The sequence below is a fragment of the Notolepis coatsorum genome (genome assembly GCF_963971535.1).
Source record: "Notolepis coatsorum genome assembly, chromosome: 19".
In the NCBI taxonomy this organism is placed as follows: domain Eukaryota; kingdom Metazoa; phylum Chordata; class Actinopteri; order Aulopiformes; family Paralepididae; genus Notolepis; species Notolepis coatsorum.
Genome location: NC_140183.1, coordinates 86,981,603 through 87,009,396, shown reverse-complemented (window position 1 = coordinate 87,009,396; position 27,794 = coordinate 86,981,603). Strand labels below are relative to the sequence as shown.

At 46.1% G+C, this 27,794-nt stretch overlaps 1 protein-coding gene across 2 annotated transcripts in view; it reads left to right on the top strand.

Annotated features, from left to right (window-relative positions):
* The window catches only part of plekhg6 (pleckstrin homology domain containing, family G (with RhoGef domain) member 6), a 67,977-nt gene that overhangs the window by 13,939 nt on the left and 26,244 nt on the right, over positions 1–27,794 (top strand). For both annotated transcript variants that reach the window (XM_084336113.1, XM_084336114.1), the window contains exons 5-12: positions 2,984–3,079; positions 4,186–4,236; positions 4,564–4,713; positions 18,014–18,124; positions 20,619–20,768; positions 22,188–22,322; positions 26,011–26,130; positions 27,415–27,547. In XM_084336113.1, coding sequence (XP_084192239.1) covers positions 2,984–3,079; positions 4,186–4,236; positions 4,564–4,713; positions 18,014–18,124; positions 20,619–20,768; positions 22,188–22,322; positions 26,011–26,130; positions 27,415–27,547 — 946 coding nt within the window. The remainder of the gene's footprint in view (positions 1–2,983; positions 3,080–4,185; positions 4,237–4,563; positions 4,714–18,013; positions 18,125–20,618; positions 20,769–22,187; positions 22,323–26,010; positions 26,131–27,414; positions 27,548–27,794) is intronic.

Below are 27,794 nucleotides of genomic sequence, written 5' to 3'. Positions count from 1 at the left end.
GCCTGCGCGGTATTATGGCATCTGCTCAAGCTGTGGTCCCTCTTGGCCTCCTCTTCATGAGGAGGATACAGAGGTGGGGTTTTTTCAGTGTGAAAATAGACCCTGTGAGAGTCAAGTGGAAGCTGCTGAAGGTTCCCATGTCAGTACTGGGCGACCTTGCCCTCTGGGGGGGCCTGGGGCCGTCACCAGCGGGGGTCCCCGTGGGCAGCAGGCTGTCACACGTCACGGTCTTCACCGACGCTTCCATCACGGGATGTTCAAGTTTCAAGTTTCTTTATTAGTTGTCATACAGAAGTACAGAATACTTTTATACAAAATGCTTCTTTCTGTTAAGCTCCAGAGACTGTGCTAGACAAAAATAGATAAGTATCAAATAAAATAAGTATAGCAAGTATAAAATAGAAGTCACGTACGTAGACACAAGTGTTCAGTATGTACATATGTACAATGTTCAATGCAGAGTAGAAGTAACTGAGTTACCATACAATATACTATACAATATACTAGGGATGTCCGATATTATCGGAAAATATCGGTATCGGTTTTCAATTATTTTTAAAAAAAAATTCCCATTTCTATAGAAATTATGTCCGATATTATCGGCCTACCGATATTATCGGCCGATATCGGCATTAAAATGTGATATCGGTTGATATCGGTATCGGAAATTAAGAGTTGGACAATATCGGTATATCGGTATCGGTAAAAAAGCCAATATCGAGCATCCCTACAATATGCTAATATACAATTATACTATATAGTGCAAAGCAGAAATGGGATGAGGTACAATTTAGGTACACTTTACAGTAAGGTGTAATGAGGTATGGGTTGTAGTGCAAATTCTTTACCAATAAATATAAAGTGTGTTTAGGTGTTCTAAAGTGGGTGCTGGATGGGGGGGGGACGTGTCGGACCGACACAGTAGGGGGCAGCTGGCAAGGACCATGCTGCCCGGTCTGCGCTACATTTCAATGTGTTGGAATTGAAGGCAGTGCTTCTAGTCTTCAGATGGCTCTGCCATCATGTGATGGGCGAGCATGTTCTGATCAGGACGGACAGCATGACGTCGGCGTCGTATGTCATCAGACAGGGAGGAGTGCGCTCCTCCCGTCTCCACCGGGCGGCGGCCGATTCGGTCCGTGGCCGCCCGGGATTCTGTACGCGTTCCCCCCCATACACCTGATAGCTCAGCTGTTGGGGCGGGTACGTCAGGAGCGCGGGACTTTGATCCTGGTCGCGCCGGGGCACGGCTGTGTGGTTCCCAGCCCTGATTCAGCTCTTGGTGGCCTGTTCCGTGGTCACCGCGGGCCCTTTTTCAGGCACGTGGAACTCGGTTCTGCCTCCTGTTCTGGGGCAGCCCCTGATGGCTTGGCTGCTGAAAGGGTGAATCTGGTGGGGATGCGTCTTAACTCTTCTGTGGTTAACGTCATCCGGAACGTGCGCGCTCCGTCCACTACCGCGGCTTACGCAGGGAAGTGGCGTATGGTTCGAGAGTGGTGTGAGGTTGGGGGCTTGGACCCGGTGTCATGCCCCCTGGACTCGGTTCTGTCCTTCTGCAGTCTATCCTGGATCGGCCTCGACAGTGAAGGTATATGCCGCAGCTATATCTTCTTGTCATGGGGGCTTTGAGGGCAGAACACTGTTCAGCCACCCTCTCGTGGGACGTTCTTGCTTGGTCAGGACCTCCAACTGTTCTGGAAAGGCTGTTGGGGGCCCCGTTTGAGCCTCTTGAGCAGGCGCCATTGGATCGTCTGTCTTACGACCGCGTTCCTTTTTTGGGCCATCACCTCCGCTAAATGCGTGGGTGAGCCATGTGCTCTCTCGGTGTGGTCGGAGTACCTGTATTCGGGCCGATAGCAGGCGACTCTGTGGCCTGATCCGGCCTTTGTGCCAAAGGATATCCGGAGCTCTTGTCGCTCCTGGGATGTTGTGATTCAGGCGTTTCATCCTCCTCCTCACGCTAGTGGGTTGGAGTCGAGCCTTCACCTGTCGTGTCCTGTCCGTGCACTGGGGGTTTACCTTAGTCGCACGCAGGGTCTCAGGGCTTCCGATCAACTGTTTGTTTGTTACTGTGGCCCTCGCGCAGGTGAGGCGCTGTCCAAGCAGCGCCTGTCACATTGGTTGTGCGAGGGCATTGCCCTTTGCTACACGTTGGCTGGACAGGTTCGCACTTCAGGGCGCACTCCATTCGTGGTGTGGCGGCCTCTGCTGCCCTGTTAGGGGGGGGCCTCGGTGGAGGACATTTGTGCTGCGGCCTCCTGGTCCTCCCCGAGTCCTTTTGTTGGGTTTTACCTCATGGACGTGACTGGGGGTTCTGTCTCCCAGGCAGTCCTGAGGTCCGGGACCTCTCCTGCATCCCGCCATCAGGTGGGCTAGCGGGAGTGTGTGGGTGTGGACCGCGGGGTGCTGTGTCACACGTGGTCCCGCTTGCGCTGTGCGTTCAGGGGTGCCTGGTTCCCCCCCTTTTCGCACTTTGGTGGAGTTGACTGCCTCCCCCCCTTCGTTAGAACGGGCGGGTGGACGGGACTCCCCTCCTCCCTGGCTGGGGCATACGGGCCCTCAGGGGATGCATTTGTCGGGGCCACGCGTCCACGCGTCTGCTCTGCCCTTATCTCAGTAGGCAGAGCGGGACGCGATAGCCAGTTGATATATAACGTAAGGTTATCCTATAACCCTAGTTATATGATACTGGCTGAGCGTCTCGCTCTTAGCACCCTGAGGTCCCTTGGATGTTTTCCGCTTATGGAAATCGAACTGGGAAGGGTGATGCGTGACCACTTCCGGCTTAATATAGGACGCATGGGAGTGGCGTGGTCACGTGCAAGTGGGTGCATTTGTTTTGTTTCCTGGAGCACACTAGGTGCTAGAGATGATGGGTTATATCTCAGTAGGCAGAGCGAGACGCTCAGCCAGTATCATATAACTAGGGTTATAGGATAACCTTACGTTCTCTCTACACCTGTTCCCTCCCTGTCTTCATAAGACAATGTCTAAGACCCAGAGGCACCAGCAGGAGGCGCTGTGGGAGTTGGTCCACACAGAGCTCACCTACATTAACAAGCTCACAGTCGTCAAAGAGGTAAGACATCGTTATTAAATATTATCATTATTATAGCAAGATGTGATTATAATTATAAACACCATGAGTGCAATGTGTTGGGGAAGCTACTCTGAAATCATAGCTTTACAAGCTACCAATTACTGCACACTGGAACTACAGCAAAGCTACCCTCAAGAGAAATACAGTTTGCTTAACTAAAGTTACTTGGAAAAAGTAGTACAAAATCTTACTACTTTGAAAAAAGAAAAATCAATCAAATCAATCAATCAAATTATAACAAATATGACTGTTTAATATACCACTCAATTGAGTTTATTGCAAAGTGCACACTTCTCATTTAATAGCTTTGGACTACTTAAAATAGACTCCCCCTTCCACCTGATGGACATATATCACCTGTACTACTATTATTTATTATTTATATACACATAGAACTGCTCCACATGGATTTTAATATATCATGCTTTAAGTACTGTAGTTTTAATGTAGTTGGTGTTTTTTTTATATAGTGGTCTTTTTACTGTAGTTTTAACGAAGCTGGTGTTTTTTTTTATGGTGGTGAGTGTCTATGTATTGTGACTGTATGTTTGTATTTTAACCACTGCACAAATGAAGTTCCGAAAGGAAAATAAAGTAATTTGAAGTTTGAAGTTGAAGTTGAAGTTGACTACCAGTCCAATGTGAGGCAAATAACGGACAAGAAACATTCACTTTCTGTTGTATATGCTGTTGTATTATGCTGTTGTATATGCTTTGTACAGTCTTAGGAGTTAAAACGGTCAACAAGCATGTTAAACTTACACCTTTTTAGAATATTTTCCAACTAACATGCCCGTCAGCTTAGTTGTCAGAGCAGAATCTCTCATTTATAAGACATTGGTTCCTTCCTTTTATAGACATAACGTAGTTTATAGTTCCAGTAGTTAACTACATCTCAAAGTAGCAACTAACAACTACAATTTAGTAGAACTACCAGCTAGCCGCTGCGAAATGGAGTTAAACTACTAGTTAAATGACATGTAGTGAAACTGCTCTCCAACACTGCAAGTGTGTATGCACGACTGCAGATAACCTCAACTGATCAGGGTATTCTAGTTTTACAGAGATATTTTTGTCTCTCACAGTTGGTTATCGCAGCCCTCGTCAACCTGCACCAGCGTGGATTTCTCCTGGAGGTCTGTAGTGCAGACATACACTGACTGAAACATCACCCACCCACTCTGCACACCACTGACATACAAACACATCCGCTCTAACTAATACAGAGCACACACACACACACACACACACACACACACACACACACACACACACACACACACACACACACACACACACACACACACACACACACACACACACACACACACACACACACACACACACACACACTCACACACACTAGTGCAAACGGAACATTCAGCACAACTTTTAAACATTTCCACTGAGTATGTGGGAGGGGTTTCTATGACTTAATTTCTTTTGTCTTTCTTGGTGCTCAGGTGACTCCGGAGCTGCTCTTCTCCAACCTCCCCTCCATACTCAGCGCCCACCGCCTGTTCTGGCAGGAAGTGATGTATCCCATGTTACACAGAGTCCGGAGAACAGGGACACCCTTTGACCCCCTGAGGTTAGAGGCTGGCTGTCTGCAGGTATAACCAATGGCTGTCTATCGGAGACATTAAAGGACAGGTTCTATCAGAGACATTAAAGGACAGGTTCTATCAGAGACATTAACACAATGGGGACGAACAACGGATATATACGTGTTTCGATTCCACCCGTTGTGGACAGAAGTACGGACATATCCGTGGCAAGTTGTTTTGGCTTTTACTCCATTTTAATAACCTATTCAAGGTCGCCGAGCTGCACTGCAGATGTACCCTACTCTTTGAATTCGCCAAAGTGCAATACCGGCCAGATCCTCTTAGGGGCGCTATCGCGATAATAGAGTGTTCCCTGTGGCAGAAGTTGTCTTTTTTTTTTTGGATCTCTAATGTCGTTTTCTACTCATCTGAAGCGATAGCTATTGTCTGTTGCACAGGATACGTTTTGAATTGCGGATTTCACTATGAAATAAGGGGATTTATCATCAGCCAATGGACATATCGATCTACCAGATGGCGATCGATAACGGGGAAATGCTCGGGGGGATCCAACCGGCTCATGGTAAGATCTTTTTCACGTAAAGTACAACCCGATCGGGCATTGTTTTGATAGCCATCCAGGCGATCGGCCTATGTGGCTACTTAGACGAACATGGTTATTGGTAAGCCCCCCTTTCATGCATACATGCTTGAGGATCGTGCCGATCATATGCAGTTTGAGTTTTAACTGTAGCATCTGTATAACGGAAATGCCATTGGATATAACGGTGGTAGCTATTAGCCCTTTATCTAGCCTTCCAGGAAATATACTAGACCAAATGCTGTATAATGCTTATATTCACGGCGCTATAAAATGAGAACGTATTGATGATTTTTTTTTTCTTTAAGCCATTTTGAAGGGACGGTTTATGGACTCAATTGACAATGAGAATGGACAGATAGCAATACTATAAAGTATAGATTTAGCTCTACAAACAGCCCCATGTCTGTTTACATTTGCTGGTCCTCTAGAGATTTATTAGACTCATCCCAGTGGCCCCGAATGTGTTAAAGTACAGGTTCTATCAGAGACATTAAAGGACAGGTTCTATCAGAGACATTAAAGGACAGGTTCTGTCAGAGACATTAAAGGACAGGTTCTATCAGAGACATTAAAGGACAGGTTCTGTCAGAGACATTAAAGGACAGGTTCTATCAGAGACATTAAAGGACAGGTTCTATCAGAGACATTAAAGGACAGGTTCTATCAGTGACATTAAAGGACAGGTTCTATCAGAGACATTAAAGGACAGGTTCTGTCAGAGACATTAAAGGACAGGTTCTGTCAGAGACATTAAAGGACAGGTTCTATCAGAGACATTAAAGGACAGGTTCTATCAGAGACATTAAAGGACAGGTTCTATCAGAGACATTAAAGGACAGGTTCTATCAGAGACATTAAAGGACAGGTTCTGTCAGAGACATTAAAGGACAGGTTCTGTCAGAGACATTAAAGGACAGGTTCTATCAGAGACATTAAAGGACAGGTTCTATCAGAGACATTAAAGGACAGGTTCTATCAGAGACATTAAAGGACAGGTTCTGTTAGAGAGACATTAAAGGACAGGTTCTGTCAGAGACATTAAAGGACAGGTTCTATCAGAGACATTAACACGTTGGGTGCCGCTAACGTAGAACTACGTTTCTGTCGCCCAACCGTTGAGTGCCGGCTACATCACAGAAACGTAGATCTACGTTTTTCTCACGGTATTTCTTTTAATCGCTATTGCCATTCATAATTCAGCGGGGCACGTTGTGCATACTGTTCTGAGTGTGTCTGAGGTGGCAGACGGTCTTATACCGCCCTCTAATGCCTTCGGCCATTATTGCACTGGTTAGTTTCTTTTATCTACCGAGCTGCGGCGTGGGGGCGGGCCCTAAATACTCCGGCAAAACACACGCTTGTAGGGATGGTTTGGACAACTGACCCCGCCCGCCCGTTGAAGTGCAATGCCCAACAACGTCGGAGACCGGATCGCTGTGGATAACTGGAATGGCGATGAGATAATTGGATTCTTTTTTTTGCATTACATCAGATACCAGGTAAGGACACTATACCGTTGGGTTGCAGGAGGGGGAGGGGGGTGCGCCGCACTCCAGGGCACATTTCATGTATTCACGAGGAAGGATAATAATGATAATCTAGCATTGATTTCAGGAAGATCCAATAATCAGACGAAAAATGACAACGTGTTTATTGAATTACACAAAAACACAGTTTTCGCGTCTTTTCCCTGGAATTACTCAGAAGCAACCAAACTATATTCATATTCAAAACGGTATAAAACGGAAATGTACGGATGAAAAAAGAATCTGTTTTTTGCACGTTGACTGGAAGCAACTCACTGAGACTCAACTGCGTTATTTGACCCATAGATATACTATAAAATCTAGGTTTAGCTCTACAAACTACAACTACATTTACATTGGGTTAATGGACGGCAAGGCCAGGTCACTTCCTGGAAGGGTCCGTGGCACTCAATGTGTTAAAGGACAGGTTCTTTAAAAAAGAATTTATAAAAATATTTAAACTTAATGGCATGGTGTTGACTAGTACAGGCCATCATTTCACTGATCGCTTTAGAACGACTCCAACTCATTCAAAACTCCACATCAATCCAGTGTTAGCTACTCTGCTCTGGCTTCTGGTAACATTTAGAATACATTTAGAATACATTTCAAGGTCCTCCTCCTTATATACAAAGCACTAAATGGAACAAGACCAAGCTACATTACCAATTATCTTGTCAAAAATTATGTGCCGCCTAGAATATTACGATCATCTACTACTGGTTTATTGAAGGTTCCCAACCACAGCCCAAAGAAAATGGGATGCAGCCTTCACGAATTATCCACCAACGCTATGGAACACCCTAGATCAGTGGTTCTCAACCTTTTTACACCAAGTACCACCTGAGAACGTAGCTGGCTCTCCAAGTACCACCATATGACCGACGTTAAAATACAGTCTATTCGGCTATGCACAGTTCACGCAGGAGGCAAATGTATTCCTGGTCTGGTCTACAAGATACACTACACGACCAAGGTACCCATGTACATGACAAAATACTTCCCAAAGGTCAGTGAATACCACGATCACAACACCAGAGGGAGCTCCACAAATCATGTTAAACCCAGATTTGGCTCAAACAAGGGACTAAACACGTTTCGCAATTATGCCACATCAATGTGGAACGCCCTACCCAAAGCTGTAAAGGAATGTGAATCACTACCCACTTTCAAAAACACTCTCAAAAAACACCTAAGGGAGACTGCAACCCGAAACTGGCCCCTGTAAATGTCCGAACACAACCCCCTCCAATGTACAGTAAATTACCAAGTATGGTCTTGTCAATAATCCAATGTACAGTGTTGTTTGTACAGTTGTACAGTGTCCCCCACCCACCCCTCCTACCCAACCCCCCCCCCCCCCCACCCACCCCTCCTACCCAACCCCCCCCCCCCCCACTCCTACCCAACCCCCCCCCCCCACTCCTAACAACCCCCCCCCCCACCCACCCAACCACCTCCAATGTACAGTCCCCCCCCACCCACCCAACCACCTCCAATGTACAGTCCCCACCTACCCAATCCAATGTACAGTTTCCACGCCTAATGTATATACTCTTTTCTTTCTGGACTCTCTTTGTATCACAAACAGTACTGTAATTGCAAATCTGGTATGTCATAAATGTATAGATGGAGCAGTACTGTCTATCTGTATGTCATGTATGTCATATATGTTACGATGAATTGAAAATGGGGGACCCTGATGTAAACAAGACGAAAGTCTTTCTCTGGTCTGCATCCCCTTAACAATTGTATGTATTGAGCTGTACTGTACTGTACCTGTTGTGAAGGGCCAGATTAAACCGAATATATATATTTATTATATATATATATTTAATTGTATTTGTATATTCTCTAATATTCCCTGATATCCCTTGTATATTCCTTGTACAATATGCATTGAATATCCATTCTAGCCTACTGAACATCCCATAATAGTCTCCATTCTACTATTGGTCGAGACCTTGGTGCCAGGCTGCCATACCCCCCCAGACCAGTGCATGTGAGCGGATCGGAGCGTGAGCGGCGCGGGGCGCGGAGCGGCCGGTTTTGACGTGAGCGAGGAGTGGGTTTTAAAATGAGTCGGCGCGACGTCCGGAGCGAGAGTTCTCCTCCGCTCCAATCCACTCCAGGCCGCTCACAGTGGTTTAACACTGATGTAATATATACATGCAGTACAATGCCAAAGCAACAGATGGCGATGTACAAACATGAAGGCCATTTTCAACCAATGAGAAGGGTGAACCTGTGATAGGCTGTTCGTTCAGGCTTTGTCACTGTAGAGACGCCCACACTCACTCCAGTTGAAAAAGTATCGACGCCATTGTTGTTGACGTTAGCTTACATGCTAACGTTAATGGCAGCGACCATAGCATTGTGGCTCGGCTAGCCTATCATCGCTTAATAGAGATAGTGAATGGATAAACAACGTTATTTAACATTGCAGAATGGCTACAATTACAATGCGGCTCAATACAAACAATTGTTAAGGGGCCCAGGGGGTGTAGACTGTTGTAGTTTGAGCTCATTTACACCATGCTCCAAAAAAAGAAGAAAAAAAACTGCCGAGCGATCTGGCGCGGGGAGCGGGGAGCGCTCGATTCAAGGTGAGCGGGGAGCGAGCGGAGAGCGACTTGGGGGCGGGGTCAACATGAGTGATTAGCGGAGCGGACCAAGCTTTAAAGAGCGAAGAGCGGATTTCTCGGCCGCGCCGATCCGCTCACGTGGTCTGCCCCAGACCCAGTTCAAACGTACCGCTCAACATGTACGAACAAGTCCTAGTTCCGCGTAGGAATCTGGCTACCGCACCACTAATGGGACTATTTGTTCATAGAGCGTATATATACTGCGCTACTAAAGTAGGACTTTCTTTTCAGTCCAGTTTCTTACCCTCCAATAGAGTGACAGACGTAAAGCCTCCCCGCGACGCCACGTGTGGGAGTAAGGCCAAGTTCGGCCTACCATCGGTATTGAGACATCGTGTATATTAATATTTGAATAGTCATATTTGGCACTATATCGTCGAGTTGGACGTAGTCTATTAAGCTAATAATAGTCTGTTAATATATAGTGCTTCGTGCGGTGAGAATACTACCGTAGTCAGCACCCCATCGTTTCGGGCAGAAAACTGGCTGTTTATCCAGGATGATCGACCCCATGTGAGATTGCACCCGAGGAGCCCCAGAGCCGACGAGCGAGTGGACCTGTATACCGGATTATTCTACCGACGACAGCCCGCCTTCCCAGGCACGGATTATGCTTTGTATACGTTGATTATTCCATGGATAAAGACCCCCGACACTGCCGTGTGTTGGAACCCCCCCCCCTGGAGAGGACGCAAGGTGAGGAGACGCTCTGCAAGACGAGGTCGCTTCACGTCTCTCCTCCGTGGACCGGAGGACGCCGGCCCACAAAGAGTCCATCTGCTTTCATCTGCGGTCCAAGGATCGCCGGCGCATTGAACGGCACTACAGTGGGTTCACCTGGGATACCCTTGGCCGGATGAGGCAGCCGGACTCTACCCCCCCCCCCCCTTCCTACTCCTGTCGGCTTACAAGCGACCGGATTAACCCCCCCTAGTGTATCCAGTCTATAATCATTAAAGTATCATTGCTGTTATTCCTTAACTATTCCAGGTCGTATATGTACCACCTGCGCCTTCAGAGATTGGACATTCTCTATTGATATACCGACGAATACTCTTGCCATAAAAGTGCATACTAATTCCCATTCATAAATGTGATTGATTTGATGAAGTGCTTGCTCTACACACCATCGCTGTGTAGAAATAAAGACCTATTTCTAATTCGTACATTTGTGTTGGATCCGTTTCATCTACGTGACAGTGTTCATCATAATATATTTATGCCGAGTACTGGGTGGCCGAATATTAAGTACAAAGGTAGTGGTAGTAAGTATCATATCTAGCAATACAGTCAGGGAATTGTACCCCTCAGCTCCAATTGGTCCTTCGAGCCGGAGGGTAATCAGTGTAATATTAATATAGTGTTATTAATATTGAAATGGCCTATGATGAACACTCCACGAAACGATCCTCCTAACCAACGCCCGCAGCGCGAACGACGGCTCCCTCAGTACTTAGAGGCTTACGCTGTCAGTCAACAACCTAGTCTTCTACTAACAGTAAACGCGGTAAAACTAGAAAGTAAAAGTATGTCTAACCCCAACGCCCAGACTACCCCGACCATAGAGGCCCCTACGGGTTCTAATGTAACTGACCAAGTTCACGGTGGGGACCAGTGGGAACCAGACATGACTTCACACCCCGCCAGTACTGAAGAAGTAGTCCCCGATGAGTCCCGGGAGGAATACAACGCTACCGAGAGAGAACTCGGCACGGAAGAAGACGGGGAGAGCACCGTGGAGATAGAGCTCCAAGGCTCCGCAAGGAGTACCCCAAGGGAAGGCTCCCCTATACAACCGCCTTCTCCCAGCGAGGCAGAGAGGACCCTACAGCAGGCCTTCCTCATCAGCCTGAACGCCGCTGCTGAACGCGACCGACTGCAGATCCAGCAGCGGAGCGAAGAAGAGCATATACGTCTAGAAATAAGACGCATTCAGAGGGAAGAGAATGTGGCCCGAGACCGATCAGACAGCCAGCGAGCAGCTGCTGGTGCTCTACGGGACGCAGAGCGCGACAGACAGCAAGCGCAACTAATAGAACAGCTGATCAGACGGACAACACCCTCTCCCTCCGCCAGAGGCTCCAGGAACTCGTCTAGACACACCTCCAGGGCGGCATCCCCTAGCCGAGTAAACAACCCTGAACTTGACCAACAGACGAGGTCTATACCCCCCACAGACCACCTCCCCCCACCGGTCCAAGCGAGACCTAGCAACCGGGAAGGAGCAGCAGATCCTGTGGAGAGGCTAAACCAGAGACTACAAGCACTGGATGACCTAACTGAAGACGAAGAGGAAGAGGAGGAGAACCACGCCCGACGACAGCACAGTACTCTACCGGACCAGGAGGTCCGGTACAGCCCAGGCTATACTCCCGCGGAGCTGCGCTACAGACCCCCGACTCTATACACGGGTGAGCACGACGCACGACCCGCACCGAGGAACAGCACCTGGACAAGCGGGCCATGGTACACTGCCGGTACCAGCCCATACCAAGGAGCGGGAGGAGACTCGCCTAGGAGGCCTCTCCCCCAACGCTCGCCGATGTATCCACAGTCAGCGTCATACATTGGCACGCCTATGGTACCCGACTTCACCCAAGAGAACCGGGCCCAGTATACAGAACTCCGCATGTGTCTGGAGACCATGTTGGTGGATGTATTGGATGAACGCCATAAATACGCCATCCTACTGAAGCACTTAAAGGTACCCCGCGCACATAATATAGCGCTCGCCTACGCGACTTCCACCACCCCATACACAGCAGCGCTGGTAGCATTGGACCAGAGGTATGGGCGCATATGGGATTACGTGATCCAGGAGATCCGACACATCGACCGCTTACCCCCAGCAATAGACAATCGAGCACTGGACGACCTGTCCATCAGAGTGCAGTCCCTGGTAGGGATGTTGGGAGCGCAGAGAGAGAAGGGGAGGCATGAACTTTACGCCAACTCAAATGTGGAAAGGATCTTGGAGAAGCTGCCGCCCGCTCGACAGGAGCGTTTTAGGCGGCAGAGAGACCACCGAGACCCGAATGGCCCCGAACCGAACCTCCTCGATCTAGCAGACTTCCTGGCGAGAGAAGTCAGCAGCCTACGGCTAGATACATTCGGACGGAGCACCCCTGGCTCCAGAGAAGGAACCAGACGACTAAATGATGGAAGAAGATCGGTGACTGTGATGCACCAATCGGAGTCAGTACCGAGCAGCAGGAGCCACAGTACCCCCTCCAGAACGGAGAAGTGGAAGATAGTGTGCCCCTACTGTGAGAAAGAACACTGGCTAGCGCAATGTGACTCCTTCCCCAAGCTGAACGCGGAGGAAGCAAGTCAATGGATAAAGTCCAACAAGCGCTGTTTTCGCTGTGCGCGCTCACACATGGCAGCCGAATGCCGCTTAAAGAAAAGGTGCACCAAGTGCGATGGAGCCCATCTGGACATACTTCACGACAGTAACAGACGGCGCCCTTCACCCGCACCATCCAGCAGCAAAGCGAGCGTCATGTACATCGATCCCGCCAGCAGCAGTGGAGCCCGAGTACTCCTAAAAGTAGTGCGTGTGACACTAAGCTACCAGAATAAAGTCCTGGACACTTACGCCGTCCTCGATGACGGGTCAGAGAAGACCCTTCTGCTCGCCTCCGCTGCGGCCCAGCTAGGGCTGCGGGGAAGCGAAACCCAAATGACAATTCGGACAATAAGACGAGATTTGAAGACGATAAAGGGCGAGAATGTCTCATTCTCTATCGCAGCAAGCGGCCAGCCTGAGCGACGGTACCAGATTACAGACGCTTTCACCAGCCAAGAAATAGGACTGTCGCGGTACACATACCCCGTCGCCAAGCTGATGGAGAAATATGTACATCTGCGCAAGTTACCGATCCCGCTCATAGACAATGCTATGCCGACCCTGTTGATAGGCTCCGACCATGCAGACCTCATTGTCCCGATAGACCGGGTTCATACCGGACCCCGAGGCTGTCCTGCAGCAGTCGAGACCCGTTTGGGATGGACTCTCCAAGGCCCGCTCGCCAAATCTCTCAACCGAAGTACAGCCACTAGATGTCTCCACTCCCGAGTCACAGAGGGACAAACCGCACTCCTGCAACACGTAGAGCGGCTATGGACCTTGGAACAAATGCCCTTTAAGAACGGAAAGAAAGACATTCGCTCTAAAGATGACATTTACGCCATTCACCTCCTCGAGACAGGGACCAAGAGAGTCCCGGTCAACGGCGTGTTGAGATACGCCACGCCACTCCTGCGGCGAGAAGGAATGCCTACTTTCCACGCCAAGACAGACGCCACAGAACGGTACCTGCTGAACACGGAGCGGCGCTTAGCCAAGAACCCCGCCCAAGAGAGTGTATACCGCGCTGAGATTGAGAAGCTCATCACAGCGGGACACGTCACAAAGATGGACATTAAAGAGGCTGACCAGACCACTGAATCGTGGTACGTGCCTCACCACAAGGTCCATCACAACGGTAAAGACCGCATAGTATTTAACTGCAGCTACCAGATCGGATCCCAAAATCTGAATAAAGAGTTACTGCCCGGTCCCACACTCGGCCCCTCCCTACTCGGCGTTCTACTCCGCTTCCGCCAGGAAAAGGTGGCCATCAGCGGGGACATTAAAGGAATGTTCCTGCAGGTGAGATTAGTAGAGGAGGACAAGCCCCTGTTACGGTTCCTATGGAGAGAGAAGCCAGGAGATGAGCACCCAGCCATCTACCAATGGGAAGTCCTCCCCTTCGGAACGACGTGCAGCCCCTGCTGTGCTACATTTGCACTACAGAAACATGTAGCAGAGGACCCAGCAGCGGACGAAGAGGTCCGACACAGCGTAAAGAACAGCTTCTACGTAGACAACTGTCTACAAAGCCTTTCAACCCAGGAAGAAGCCGAGGCTCTCCTGATTAAACTCTGCGCCTCATTGATCAAAGGCGGCTTTGATCTCAGGCAGTGGGCCAGCAGCGATCCGCAAGTACTGCGCAGCCTCTCCTCCGAGGACAAGGCAACCAGCAGCGAGACCTGGATGGCTACAATCCCGGGAGAAGCCCAGGAGATGACCCTGGGATTGGTGTGGCGATTCAAAACAGATTCGCTTCACTACAGACACAAGCCCCTGACTACGGAGCAGGGAAGGCCGGCGGCGGCGCCGACCACCAGACGGAGTGTGTACACAACACTCGCCCGACAATATGACCCGCTAGGATGTATTCTACCGTACACCACCAGGGCAAAAATGATTGTACGAGCATTGTGGGACAAGGACCAGGGCTAGGACGACCCCATTCCCGCACACCTTGCATCCACCTGGAGAGAGTGGGAGATGGAGCTCCACTCACTCCCAGGCGTTAATATGCGCCGAAGCTACTTCCCACCCACGGTGAGGCCAGAGACATGTAAAATGGACTTACACGTCTTCAGTGATGCCTCAGAGGTCGCATACGGATCAGTAGCCTACTTGCGGGCCCAAGAAAAGGGGGGAGAGATCTACACAGCATTTGTCCTCGCCCGCTCGAGAATAGCCCCACGCAAGCAACAATCTATCCCACGTCTAGAGCTCTGCGCAGCCCTAGCCGGAGCGCACCTAGCCACGCTCATCCAACGTGAGCTCACCATACCGGTGTCTAGAACAATCCTGTGGTCAGATTCCACGACAGTACTCGCCTGGATCAAATCGGACTCATGCAAGTACAAAGTCTTCGTGGGAGTCAGAGTCACCGAGATTCAAGACTTAACCGAAGAGTTAACCGGAGAAACAGAGTGGCGCTACGTTGATACAAAACAGAACCCAGCTGACGTCATCACCCGGGGGATGCCCCTAGATGACCTCACCCGTCACAATGCTTACAGTGACGGCCCCGCATTCCCAAGACTCCCGGAAGGACAGTGGCCCATGCCTATCCCGAGGGAAGCAAGTCCAGAGGAGGCTGAGAATAAGAAGCCTGTGTTCTGTGGATTGAGCACTGTTATCTCCGCAGACCCCACCATAGAGAGTGCACAACAAAGGACATTCCTACTGCACTACCTACCGTCTCTACAGACCCGCCAGAAGTGGGTAAAGGAGAGAGACAATTTGACAGAAGGAACAGTCGTCATGATTATTGATCAATCACTGCCCAGAGCTATGTGGCCGGCCGGCCGCGTAAGCAAAGTGATCACCGGTGCCGACGGCAAGGTCCGAGCAGCTGAAGTGCTTGTCCAGGGTCGCACTTACACCCGTCCCGTGGCGAGGCTCATAGAACTGCCCCGACTCCCAGACACAATCGATGATGACCATGACCCTATAACCCTATGACTTTGTGAAGTTGACTGACCCCTACAGCAAACCCTTATGTGTAAATAGACAACGCGATTAATCTGTCTCTGCTTAACCGATTAGGTCTGGGACCAATCAGGGGGTGGCTGTTGTGAAGGGCCAGATTAAACCGAATATATATATTTATTATATATATATATTTAATTGTATTTGTATATTCTCTAATATTCCCTGATATCCCTTGTATATTCCTTGTACAATATGCATTGAATATCCATTCTAGCCTACTGAACATCCCATAATAGTCTCCATTCTACTATTGGTCGAGACCTTGGTGCCAGGCTGCCATACCCCCCCAGACCCAGTTCAAACGTACCGCTCAACATGTACGAACAAGTCCTAGTTCCGCGTAGGAATCTGGCTACCGCACCACTAATGGGACTATTTGTTCATAGAGCGTATATATACTGCGCTACTAAAGTAGGACTTTCTTTTCAGTCCAGTTTCTTACCCTCCAATAGAGTGACAGACGTAAAGCCTCCCCGCGACGCCACGTGTGGGAGTAAGGCCAAGTTCGGCCTACCATCGGTATTGAGACATCGTGTATATTAATATTTGAATAGTCATATTTGGCACTATATCGTCGAGTTGGACGTAGTCTATTAAGCTAATAATAGTCTGTTAATATATAGTGCTTCGTGCGGTGAGAATACTACCGTAGTCAGCACCCCATCGTTTCGGGCAGAAAACTGGCTGTTTATCCAGGATGATCGACCCCATGTGAGATTGCACCCGAGGAGCCCCAGAGCCGACGAGCGAGTGGACCTGTATACCGGATTATTCTACCGACGACAGCCCGCCTTCCCAGGCACGGATTATGCTTTGTATACGTTGATTATTCCATGGATAAAGACCCCCGACACTGCCGTGTGTTGGAACCCCCCCCCCTGGAGAGGACGCAAGGTGAGGAGACGCTCTGCAAGACGAGGTCGCTTCACGTCTCTCCTCCGTGGACCGGAGGACGCCGGCCCACAAAGAGTCCATCTGCTTTCATCTGCGGTCCAAGGATCGCCGGCGCATTGAACGGCACTACAGTGGGTTCACCTGGGATACCCTTGGCCGGATGAGGCAGCCGGACTCTACCCCCCCCCCCCCTTCCTACTCCTGTCGGCTTACAAGCGACCGGATTAACCCCCCCTAGTGTATCCAGTCTATAATCATTAAAGTATCATTGCTGTTATTCCTTAACTATTCCAGGTCGTATATGTACCACCTGCGCCTTCAGAGATTGGACATTCTCTATTGATATACCGACGAATACTCTTGCCATAAAAGTGCATACTAATTCCCATTCATAAATGTGATTGATTTGATGAAGTGCTTGCTCTACACACCATCGCTGTGTAGAAATAAAGACCTATTTCTAATTCGTACATTTGTGTTGGATCCGTTTCATCTACGTGACAGTGTTCATCATAATATATTTATGCCGAGTACTGGGTGGCCGAATATTAAGTACAAAGGTAGTGGTAGTAAGTATCATATCTAGCAATACAGTCAGGGAATTGTACCCCTCAGTTACAGTACCCATTCTGCAATCTGTTAATAAAGTTTTCATTCATTCATTCATTCATTCCTAATACCATTATTTATTGTTAACTTTTGTCAGACACAGCCACAATGTACAAAGGGGTAGCACTAGAACTAGCAAACTCTTCCACACAACTCATACAATGCAAGGGGCATTGAGAACATAATAACTAACATTCTCACATAGCAAGTGAGAAAATTAAGAGCAACTGTATTTCAGCAAATGTACTTAATTCTCTCTCTCTCTCTCTCTCTCTCTCTCTCTCTCTCTCTCTCTCTCTCTCTCTCTCTCTCTCTCTCTAACTTATTTTATGTCTGCACTTTTGTGCAAATTTTATACCAATTCTGTGCTAATTTTTAGTCTTTCTTTTACTGCTGTGAAGCACTTTGAGCTGCAATTCTTGTATGAAAGGTGCTAATGTGTATTATTATTTAGTATTGAGAAACTTAGCACTGTGCTGCATCCTCTCACCAGACTCCAATCCAGTCCAATGGGGCTTTTCCAAAATAGGAAGCTTGCAGTATAATCAGATGTATCAAACATTATAATGAGTTTCATAGGCCTTGTGCTATAACTGGCCTATGAAACTCATCATTATAATGTTTGATATGACGTGCAGTTTGCAGCCGTTTCCTCAGTAGAACATATTAAGAGACATCTTTTAAGAATTTAAGAAGTATCCTCATATAATCTTTAATTTCTTTTCCCTTTCTTTCCCCATTTCTCCTTTAGTTCCATGAGCGTTTCTCTTGCTATGTGCCGTACTGCTGGGAGGAGGAGAGCACAGTGGAGTTCACACGCAGACAGATGGAGACAAGTCCTCACTTCCTCACCTACCTCCAGGTACACAATACAGACTGGCCCTGCATGCATTCACACACACACACGTACACTCCCACGCACACACCAGGGGCGGAGCTAGGGGGTGGCTACCTGGGCTCAAGCCCCGGATGTATTCTGAAAAGCCCTGAATCTATTTTAAAAAAAAATGAATAAAAATATTTTTTTTTTTTTTTTTTTTTTTACAATTCATCATTGTTACATGAAAATATGTTTGCACCAGATTTAGAAGAAGCTAATTTCCATCTGTGGTCTATCCAGCTGCTAACTGTATTTGAGTGAGTTAAGTCTTGGTGTCATGGTAGACTCAGACCTAAGCTTTAAATCACAATCAACAAGTTGACAAAAACTTAATTCTTCCACCTTAGAAACATAGCTAAAGTACGGCCATTTATAAATCAAAAGGACGCTGAAAACCAGATCCATGCCTTTATCTCAAGCCAACTCGACTACTGTAATGCACTCCTTACCGGCCTCCCGAAAAAATACGATGATAACTATTTTATTGCAATGCACTATTGCATTATTTTATTCTATTTTACAAACTATTTTATTGCACTGCACTATTTTACTTTGTATCAGTGAATCATAGACGCCTGGCCATAAGAGCATTCGGAGCATCTCTGCTCTCCCACTATTGAACTTGGGGGAGCAAAGGTATGATCTTGCTCCACCACTTTTTGATTATATGAAAAATATGATATATCCCCCCCAATATATAAATCTAACCATAACTACGTTATGGTTAACTGAGTTTTATAGTGAAAAGAGCAGCTTTATTGGTCAAGATTGAAGGCTCTATATTGCAGGAAATTGCACGTACAGGTTCATTAAATTCAAAAAAGATCTGTCGTGGATCTTCCAAACCAAACCCCTTCAAACCACCCCTTGCCTGCCAAAAAAAAAGAAAAATATTACAAAAAAAAAGAAAAAAAGGGGGCCCATCTGGGCTAAGCCCCGGATCTCCTACAACCCTAAATCCGCCCCTGGCACACACATGCATTGCACACACACATGCGCACACACATGCACACACACATGCACGTGTACATACGCACGCACACACAAAAATAAATGGACTGCATTTATATAGCGTTTTTATCCAAAGCGCTTTACGCACGCACGCACGCACACACACACACACACGCACGCACGCACGCACGCACGCACACACACACACACACGCACGCACGCACGCACGCACGCACGCACACACACACGTACACACACACACACACACACACACACACACACACACACACACACACACACACGCACGCACGCACACACACACACACACGCACGCACGCACACACACACACACACACACACACACACACACACACACACACATTACAATACTTGATGCTGCATGGCGTAAAAGAATAGCTTTCCTGTTATTGATGGTGGTGTTGTGTTTCGGGTCATTTCCATAACCCTGTGGGTGTTCTGTAATTTCTTGAAGGACTGCCACTTGTCTCTCAATGACTCAATCATTCCACTTTTCTATTATGTGAGCATATCTTACTGCCAAGAGCCCATCAAGGGAGAACCTGCAAGGCGAGCATTTTTCTACACAATAGAACTTTGCGAGGTTATCAATGACAATCTGATGTAACTTCAATATGCTTGTGTCCTTGTGTTTGCATCTTTGTGGGACTTAGGGACTAAATCAGCGTTATCTTTTAAATCACTTTCCAACTCTTAAAATGTTCTGTCTGGTTTGATGTTTTTTTCTGCCCTTTCATTTTTATTTAGTTTCTTATTTTCTATTAAAGGGGAACTATTTTACTATTTCTTTCACTATTTGGGCACTTTTACACAATTCCTGTGAGTCTATGGAACACCTCTGTAATATATATATTTTTTTTTATTCATTGTTCTGTATTTCTAATCAAGTCCTCAAAAACAGCATTTTTCTACCTCAAGATCTGGAGCCGTTTTGAGCCTGGGCTGCAGGTCCAGGTCCAGCCACTGTGTGCAGCTCATCTTGTACCTCGCCATTATCATGCAGCTGTGTCTCTCTGACATCACAAATCATCACATTTTCAAATGACTCAGTTCAGTGAGGGTGAATATTGTGAGAGGAGAATTGGAAGAATGCGCCAATATGAGAATTAGAGACATATATCCTATTAATATAAGTTCACATAGCTAGGAAACAATGCTAAACACTCAAAAAGGCCATTTATAAGATAGTTCCCCTTTAATTTACATTAACTCCTTTTGTGTTGCTCTTTTTAACATGGATCACTATTATTCCTTGTGTCTGTGGTTTTCTGTTTTTAGATAAGTGCTATAAGTCATCATAATTATATGCTTATTATATTATATAATACTAATAATAGTAGCAATAATAATACTCTATATATTATTATTATTATTATTATTATTATTATTATTATTATTATTATTATTATTATTATTATTATTATTATTATTATTATTATTATTATTATTATTATTATTATTATTATTATTATATTGTCCTTTCCAGTGGGTGGAGACTCACCCTTTGTGTGAGAGGATGCGTATGGGGGACATGCAGGCTAAACCCCACCAGCGGATCACCAAGTACCCCCTGCTGCTCAAGGCTGTCCTGAAGACCAGCCAGGACCCACATGTCCAGACTGCACTCAGAGGCATGGTGAGGACGCTCTCACTCAGGCACCACTACACCTTTTTCATTCCCCCCCAGATTTATGCTATAAAATCGTATTTTGTCGGGCTGTGATATAACAGTTGCAACTTTATTGTAGTAAGTGCTATACACACTTCAAATAACTAACTAAAGCACTGAAGGACGAGGGCCTAACTAAAGCACTGAAGGACAATCTCCAGATCTCACAGAATAAACTGGTCAGGGTAGTACTAGGTCTGGGACCAAGGGACCAAGTAGGAAGGCAACATGGCTCCCCCTAGAGGCCAGGTCGATTCAGTTCCAGCTCAGGGTGGTCCATACCGGTAGGGCTCCAGGGTACTTGGCAGAGCACTTTAAGAGGAGTGGAGAAGGTCACAGTCACCACACTAGGGCCAGCCTAACAGACCTGTGCCTGCCCAGGTATAAAACGGACCTGGGCAAGTGCGCCAATAAGTTCAGTGGAGCAGCGAATTGGAATAGGCAGATAAAGAGCATAGCTAGCCAACCTCTTTTTAAAAGAAGGGTCAAAACATGGCTCACAGACAATACTAGCGCTTAGCCATGGGAGGTAGGTGACCAATGGTGGTACCCAGGTGTAGGTCATTGGCACATAGTGAATGTAGGTGATTATTTATTGGTTACATGTTATATGTTTGTCTGTTTGTTTTTAAACATCTTTGGGACCATGATGGAATTAAGTGTTCGCACTTTTCATGTCATCCTTTGGATTCTTTTGTCTTGCAATTTTCCATAAATCAAATCAAATCAAGTTTTAATTCCTTTGGGTACCAAGCAGACAAGGCAGTAGAGAATATACAAGAATGTGCGACTTTGGACGAGTAGTAACTCTTGCTAGAGTTCCTCAGGAATGTCCAGGCAGGTAGTACGTCAGGAGACAGCGTCGGCCGGGAGTGGTGGTCCTGGGCACAGGGAGAACAGAGGGTAGGACATGGCAGGCAGTACAGACAGAGCAGGCAAGGCTAAGTATGTCCTCGTACCTCGGGTAGTTAGGATAACACTGGGACCATCAGGAACAGGATCCGCAGGGTTAATATCCGGACCGTTGATGAGCTGACGACTCCAGCTGGGCTGATAGATGGCGTCGGAAGCTGCCCATATAAGGGCGTGGAAGTAGGTAGAGAGATGGCGGCTCTCGCCATGATTGTGACAATATCAAGATGTATCCATCAGTGGACCAATTGCATGCTTTCGCAGAGGACAAGGAGCCTTCAGTCGACCCTCGGAAAAAATATATAGGCTATATATATATTTATTATTTATTATTATTATTATGTTTTTTTTGCATTCGGGGGGGGGGGGGGGGTAGTCGACTACCCAAATTTAGTAAATAGTAGACTAGTGAGTTGACAGTAAGAGGAAACCTCCATTGACAGCACTGCTCTCTCTCTTCTCGCTCCCCTCCAGCTGTCTAGCGTTAATGTTTTTCTGGAGAGCGTCAATGACTACATGAGACTGAAGGACGAGGAGCTCGCTCTGTCCATCTCTGCCCAGAGAGTGGAGGGATATGAAGTGGAGGGGATCAGTGAGGAAATAGATAAGGTAAAAGATCACCTTCTTTGTTTACAAGCAGGTTGAGATATCAAGCTGTGCCACAACATAAGGATAGACCAGTCAAGACCAGCGCCTCAAAGGCGCTAAAAACAAGATTACAAACATCACAAAACAAACTGGTCAGACTTCTACTTGACCTTACCCCTAGAACCCACCTCACCCCTGCCCACTTTGACAACCTACGATGGCTTAGAGTAGACGACAGAGTACAGCAACTTGCAATGGGCCTGGTCTACAAGATACACTATACGACTAAGGTACCCATGTACATGTCAAAATACTTCCTAAAGGTCAGTGAATACCACGACCACAACACCAGAGGAAGCTCAACAAATCATGTTAAACCCAGATTCGGCTCAAACAAGGGACTAAACACGTTTCGCAATTATGCCACATCAATGTGGAACGCCCTACCCAAAGCTGTAAAGCAATGTGAATCACTACCCACATTCAAAACCGCTCTTAAAGAGCACCTACGGGAGGCTGCAATTCTAAACTGGCCACCGTAAATGTCCAAACCCCCCCACCCCCACCCCCTCCTAATAGACGGTCTCCTCCCCACCGCATGTATATATTCTCTCCCCACCATATGTATATTTCTCTCCCACCCACCCACCCCCTCCTAATGTACAGTCTCCTCCCCACCGTATGTATATTCTCTCCCCACCATATGTATATTTCTCTCCCACCCACCCACCCCCTCCTAATGTACAGTCTCCTCCCCACCGTATGTATATTCTCTCCCCACCATATGTATATTTCTCTCCCACCCACCCACCCCCTCCTAATGTACAGTCTCCTCCCCACCGTATGTATATTCTCTCCCCACCATATGTATATTTCTCTCCCACCCACCCACCCCCTCCTAATGTACAGTCTCCTCCCCACCGTATGTATATTCTCTCCCCACCATATGTATATTTCTCTCCCACCCACCCACCCCCTCCTAATGTACAGTCCCCTCCCCATCATATGTATATACTCTGTCAGGATCTATGGGTAACAGTACTGTATATTTGCATATCGTATATGTCACAAATGTAACAGTACTAAATACCTGTATGTCATGTATGTCCCTATGCCATAATGTCATGTCATGTATGTTGTGTATGATGTCATAAATGTCACTATGAATTGAAAATGGGGGACCCTGATGTAAACAAGACGAAAGTCTTTCTCTGGTCTGCATCCCCTTAACAATTGTATGTATTGAGCCGTACTGTATTGTACCCATTCTGCAATCTGTTAAATAAAGTTTTCATTCATTCATTCATTCATTCATTCATTCATTCATTCATTCATTCATTCATTCATTCATTCATTCATTCATTCATTCATAGTCATTTATAAAAGGTCAGATGCAGGAACAATTGGCTTAAAGGGGCACTTCACCAAAAAGCAAATAACACAGGGAAAATATGTTTTTTTGTTGTGTGAACTGCCCCATTAAGATACAAATATTTATTGGAGAGCAAAACCAATAAAGAAGAGAATCAGTCATCTTCTTTGCACCTGCTTTACCCGACAGATTAAAGATGTCTAACACATAGTAGGCTGAGTTAAAGGACGGGTTCACTTTGTTGTTGTTTTTCATCCAGGCTCTATTAAAACATTGTCTGGCATGATGTTGAATAGTACAGGCCATCATTTCACTGATGACCTTAGTATTGAGAAACGTAGCACTCCGTCCTCTCACCAGGCTCCAATCCAATCCAATGGGGCAAGTGTTTTAGTCTTCAAAAACCACGACGTTTTCTAAAACAGGAACGGTCACAGTATTATCAGTATAATATTCATACTGTAGTGTACGTTCTACTGAGGAAACGGTTACAAACTGTACACTGTATCAAAATGTATGCGTCTCATCGGTCAGTTCCGCATTTACCTGGGCAACTTAGATAGCACAGGGTCTATTAACCCTTTCACTGCCACACTACCGAAGGTTAACGTTTCACTACCACACTACAGACTGTTAACCCTTTTAGTGTGGTAGTGAAAGGATTAACCTTCTGTGTAGTGTGGTAGTGAAATGGTTAACCTTCTGCAGTGTGGTAGTGAAAGTGTTAACCCTTAGTAGTGTGGCAGTGAAAGGGTTAAATGCATTATAATGTGGATGATAACAATGTACAGTTTGCAACTATTTCCTCAGTGCAACATAGTATGAAGACACAACTGATTATATTTTGGGAAACTACATGTATAATGGTTTTTGAATTCTAGAACACTTGCCCTATTGAATGGTGTTGGAGCCTGGTGAGGGGATGCAACGCCATGCCTGTCCTTTAACATTAGCTATTGCATCGAGTCTTCAGGAGCCAGTTCAAGTGTATATAAATAATGGACATGGGGGGCGGTTACGTGGCGTAGTGGGCAAGGCGCTCGCCACGAATGACGGAGACGCTGGGCTCGCCTGTTCGAGCCCAGCGCTCCACATTGCTTTCAGTTTAGCTGGTCGTTCATACTAATACACATTGGCCGTATTAGGGGGTGGGAAACTGATGGGTGGGGATCGGGCGTTGTGGACAGCGACTCCTACAGGTCGGTTGGTGCGCCTGCGCAGTAGAATCAGGAAGTGTCGGGGGCAGCGTGAGCCTCCCACGCGTTACTCCTCGCCACTGAGAGATCGAGCTGCGCAGGTGAAAAGATGCGACTGCTGTTACCTCCTCAAGTACCGGAGGGGACTTGTGCTATGTATGACTTAGTCCACATTGCAGCCGGCTTGTGGGAGGCAAGAAACAGCGTCCGTGACAGGGGAGGGTTGAATTGGATGATACGAAATTGGGATGGGAGGAAATATAGAAAATGGGAGAAAAAGTGGATAAAAAAAATAATAATAATAATGGACATGGGCAGCATTTGCATACCAGCAGCCTCCCACGCCGTTCTAGCTTGAGACAGATTAAGGATGACTAGTAGGGCAATGGACATCTAGGCCACTGACGTTGTTTTTGTAATAATGTATCAAAACATCTGTCCTTTTTTTGTTTATCTACTTTTTCTCCCCATTTTTTCAATTTTTCTCCCATCCCAATTTTTTCCTATTATCCAATTCTTCCCTCCCCTGTCTCGAACGTTGCTAGACCATGCCTCGCACTGGTCGGCTGCAATGTGGACGAAGCCTTGCATCACGTGTGTCCCCTCCGGTACACGAGGAGGCAGCCGTCGCATCTTTTCACCTGTACAGCACGATCTCTCAGTGGCGAGGAGTAACGCGTGGGAGGCTCACGCTGCCCCCGTTGCTTCCTGATTCTGCTGTACAGGCGCACCAACCGACCCGTAGGAGTCGCTGTCCACAACGTCCGATCCCCACCCACCGGCTTTCCCACCCCCTAATACTGCCAATTGTATTAGTATGAACGACCAGCCAAGCCGGAAGCAACGCCGAGAGCTGGGCTCGAACCCAGCATCTCCTGCGTTAGTGGCGAGCGCCTTGCCCACTGCGCCACTTAGCCGCCCTCAATAGTTCCTAATCAGTTTCCCTCTGGCATTTTGCTGACTGCAGGTTGTCAGGGAGCAGCAGTAGGGGTAAACAATAGACAGAGAGACAAATCCATCTGTAGATATGCTAACTATGATTTAAAGACAAATTAATTCTATAGCAAGGCTCTCTCATAATACTATTTTATATACATGTGTGGTATTATCAGTGATAACTCATTGTTGATGTCTCTCATAGCACGTGCGAGAGATCTGCCATTTTGATTTAACATGCCCCATCAGAGGGGTGGGACCTGGAGTCATGCGTAAGCTGCTCATAGAGGAGAGCTTAAAGATCCGAGGAAGGAAGGACAGCAAGGTGAGCATGGTGCCACTATTCATTATACTTGGTTATATCTATGTACTTATTCATTATGTACTTGGTTATATATATGTACTTATTAATTATGTACTTGGTTATATATATCTACTTATTCATTATGTACTTGGTTATATATATCTACTTATTCATGATGTACTTGGTTATACCTATGGACTTATTCATGATGTACTTGGTTATATCTATGGACTTATTAATTATGTACTTGGTTATATATATCTACTTATTCATTATGTACTTGGTTATACCTATGGACTTATTCATGATGTACTTGGTTATATCTATGGACTTATTAATTATGTACTTGGTTATATATATCTACTTATTCATTATGTACTTGGTTATATATATGTACTTATTCATTATGTACTTGGTTATATATATGTACTTATTAATTATGTACTTGGTTATATATATCTACTTATTCATGATGTACTTGGTTATATATATCTACTTATTCATGATGTACTTGGTTATACCTATGGACTTATTCATGATGTACTTGGTTATATCTATGGACTTATTAATTATGTACTTGGTTATATATATCTACTTATTCATTATGTACTTGGTTATATATATCTACTTATTCATGATGTACTTGGTTATATCTTTGGACTTATTCATTATGTACTTGGTTATATCTATGGACTTATTCACAATGTACTTGGTTATATCTTTGGATTTATTCATGATGTAATTGGTTATATCTTTGGACTTATTCATGATGTACTTGGTTATATCTATGGACTTATTTATGATGTACTTGGTTATATCTTTGGACTTATTCATGATGTACTTGGTTATATCTATGGACTTATTTATGATGTACTTGGTTATATCTATGGACTTATTTGTGATGTACTTGGTTATCTACTTATTCATGATGTACTTGGTTATACCTATGGACTTATTCATGATGTACTTGGTTATATCTATGGACTTATTTATGATGTACTACTTGGTTATATCTATGGACTTATTCATGATGTACTTGGTTATCCACTTATTCATGATGTAGTTGGTTATATCTACTTATTGATTCTGTAATTGGTTATATCTATGTACTTATTCATTATGTACTTGGTTATATCTATGGACTTATTCATTATGTACTTGGTTATATCTATGTATGTATTCATTATGTACTGTACTTTGTTATATCTATGTACTTATTCATTATGTACTCGGTTATATATCTTTAAAAATTAAGGTCTTAACTCTCTCCACTCTCCATGATTCCTCTGATGTGGCATGATGTAGCTGGAGGTGATGGCTCTCCTTTTCTCAGATGTGCTGCTGATGACCAAAGCCCAGAAGAAGGCAGAGAGACTGAAGGTAGTGCGCCCCCCGCTGGCCCTGGACAGAACTCACTGTGCGGCACTCAAAGATGGCTGTGAGTATTATGAACTGCTTGTCGAGATTCTGATACCACTTGTACTCTATCCATCATATTGATTGCTGCTGTTGGGTGACATTTTCACTTGAAATTAAAAATAACATGTTTCTCTATGTTGTGAGCAAGTGTGAAACACATTCAAAACACAAGAACCTCCAAAATGCATGCATGTCAATCCTAAAATGTGTTTTTCTTAATTTACCTATGTCAAACCTGCCCTCTTTTCTTGATCTTCCAATCACAA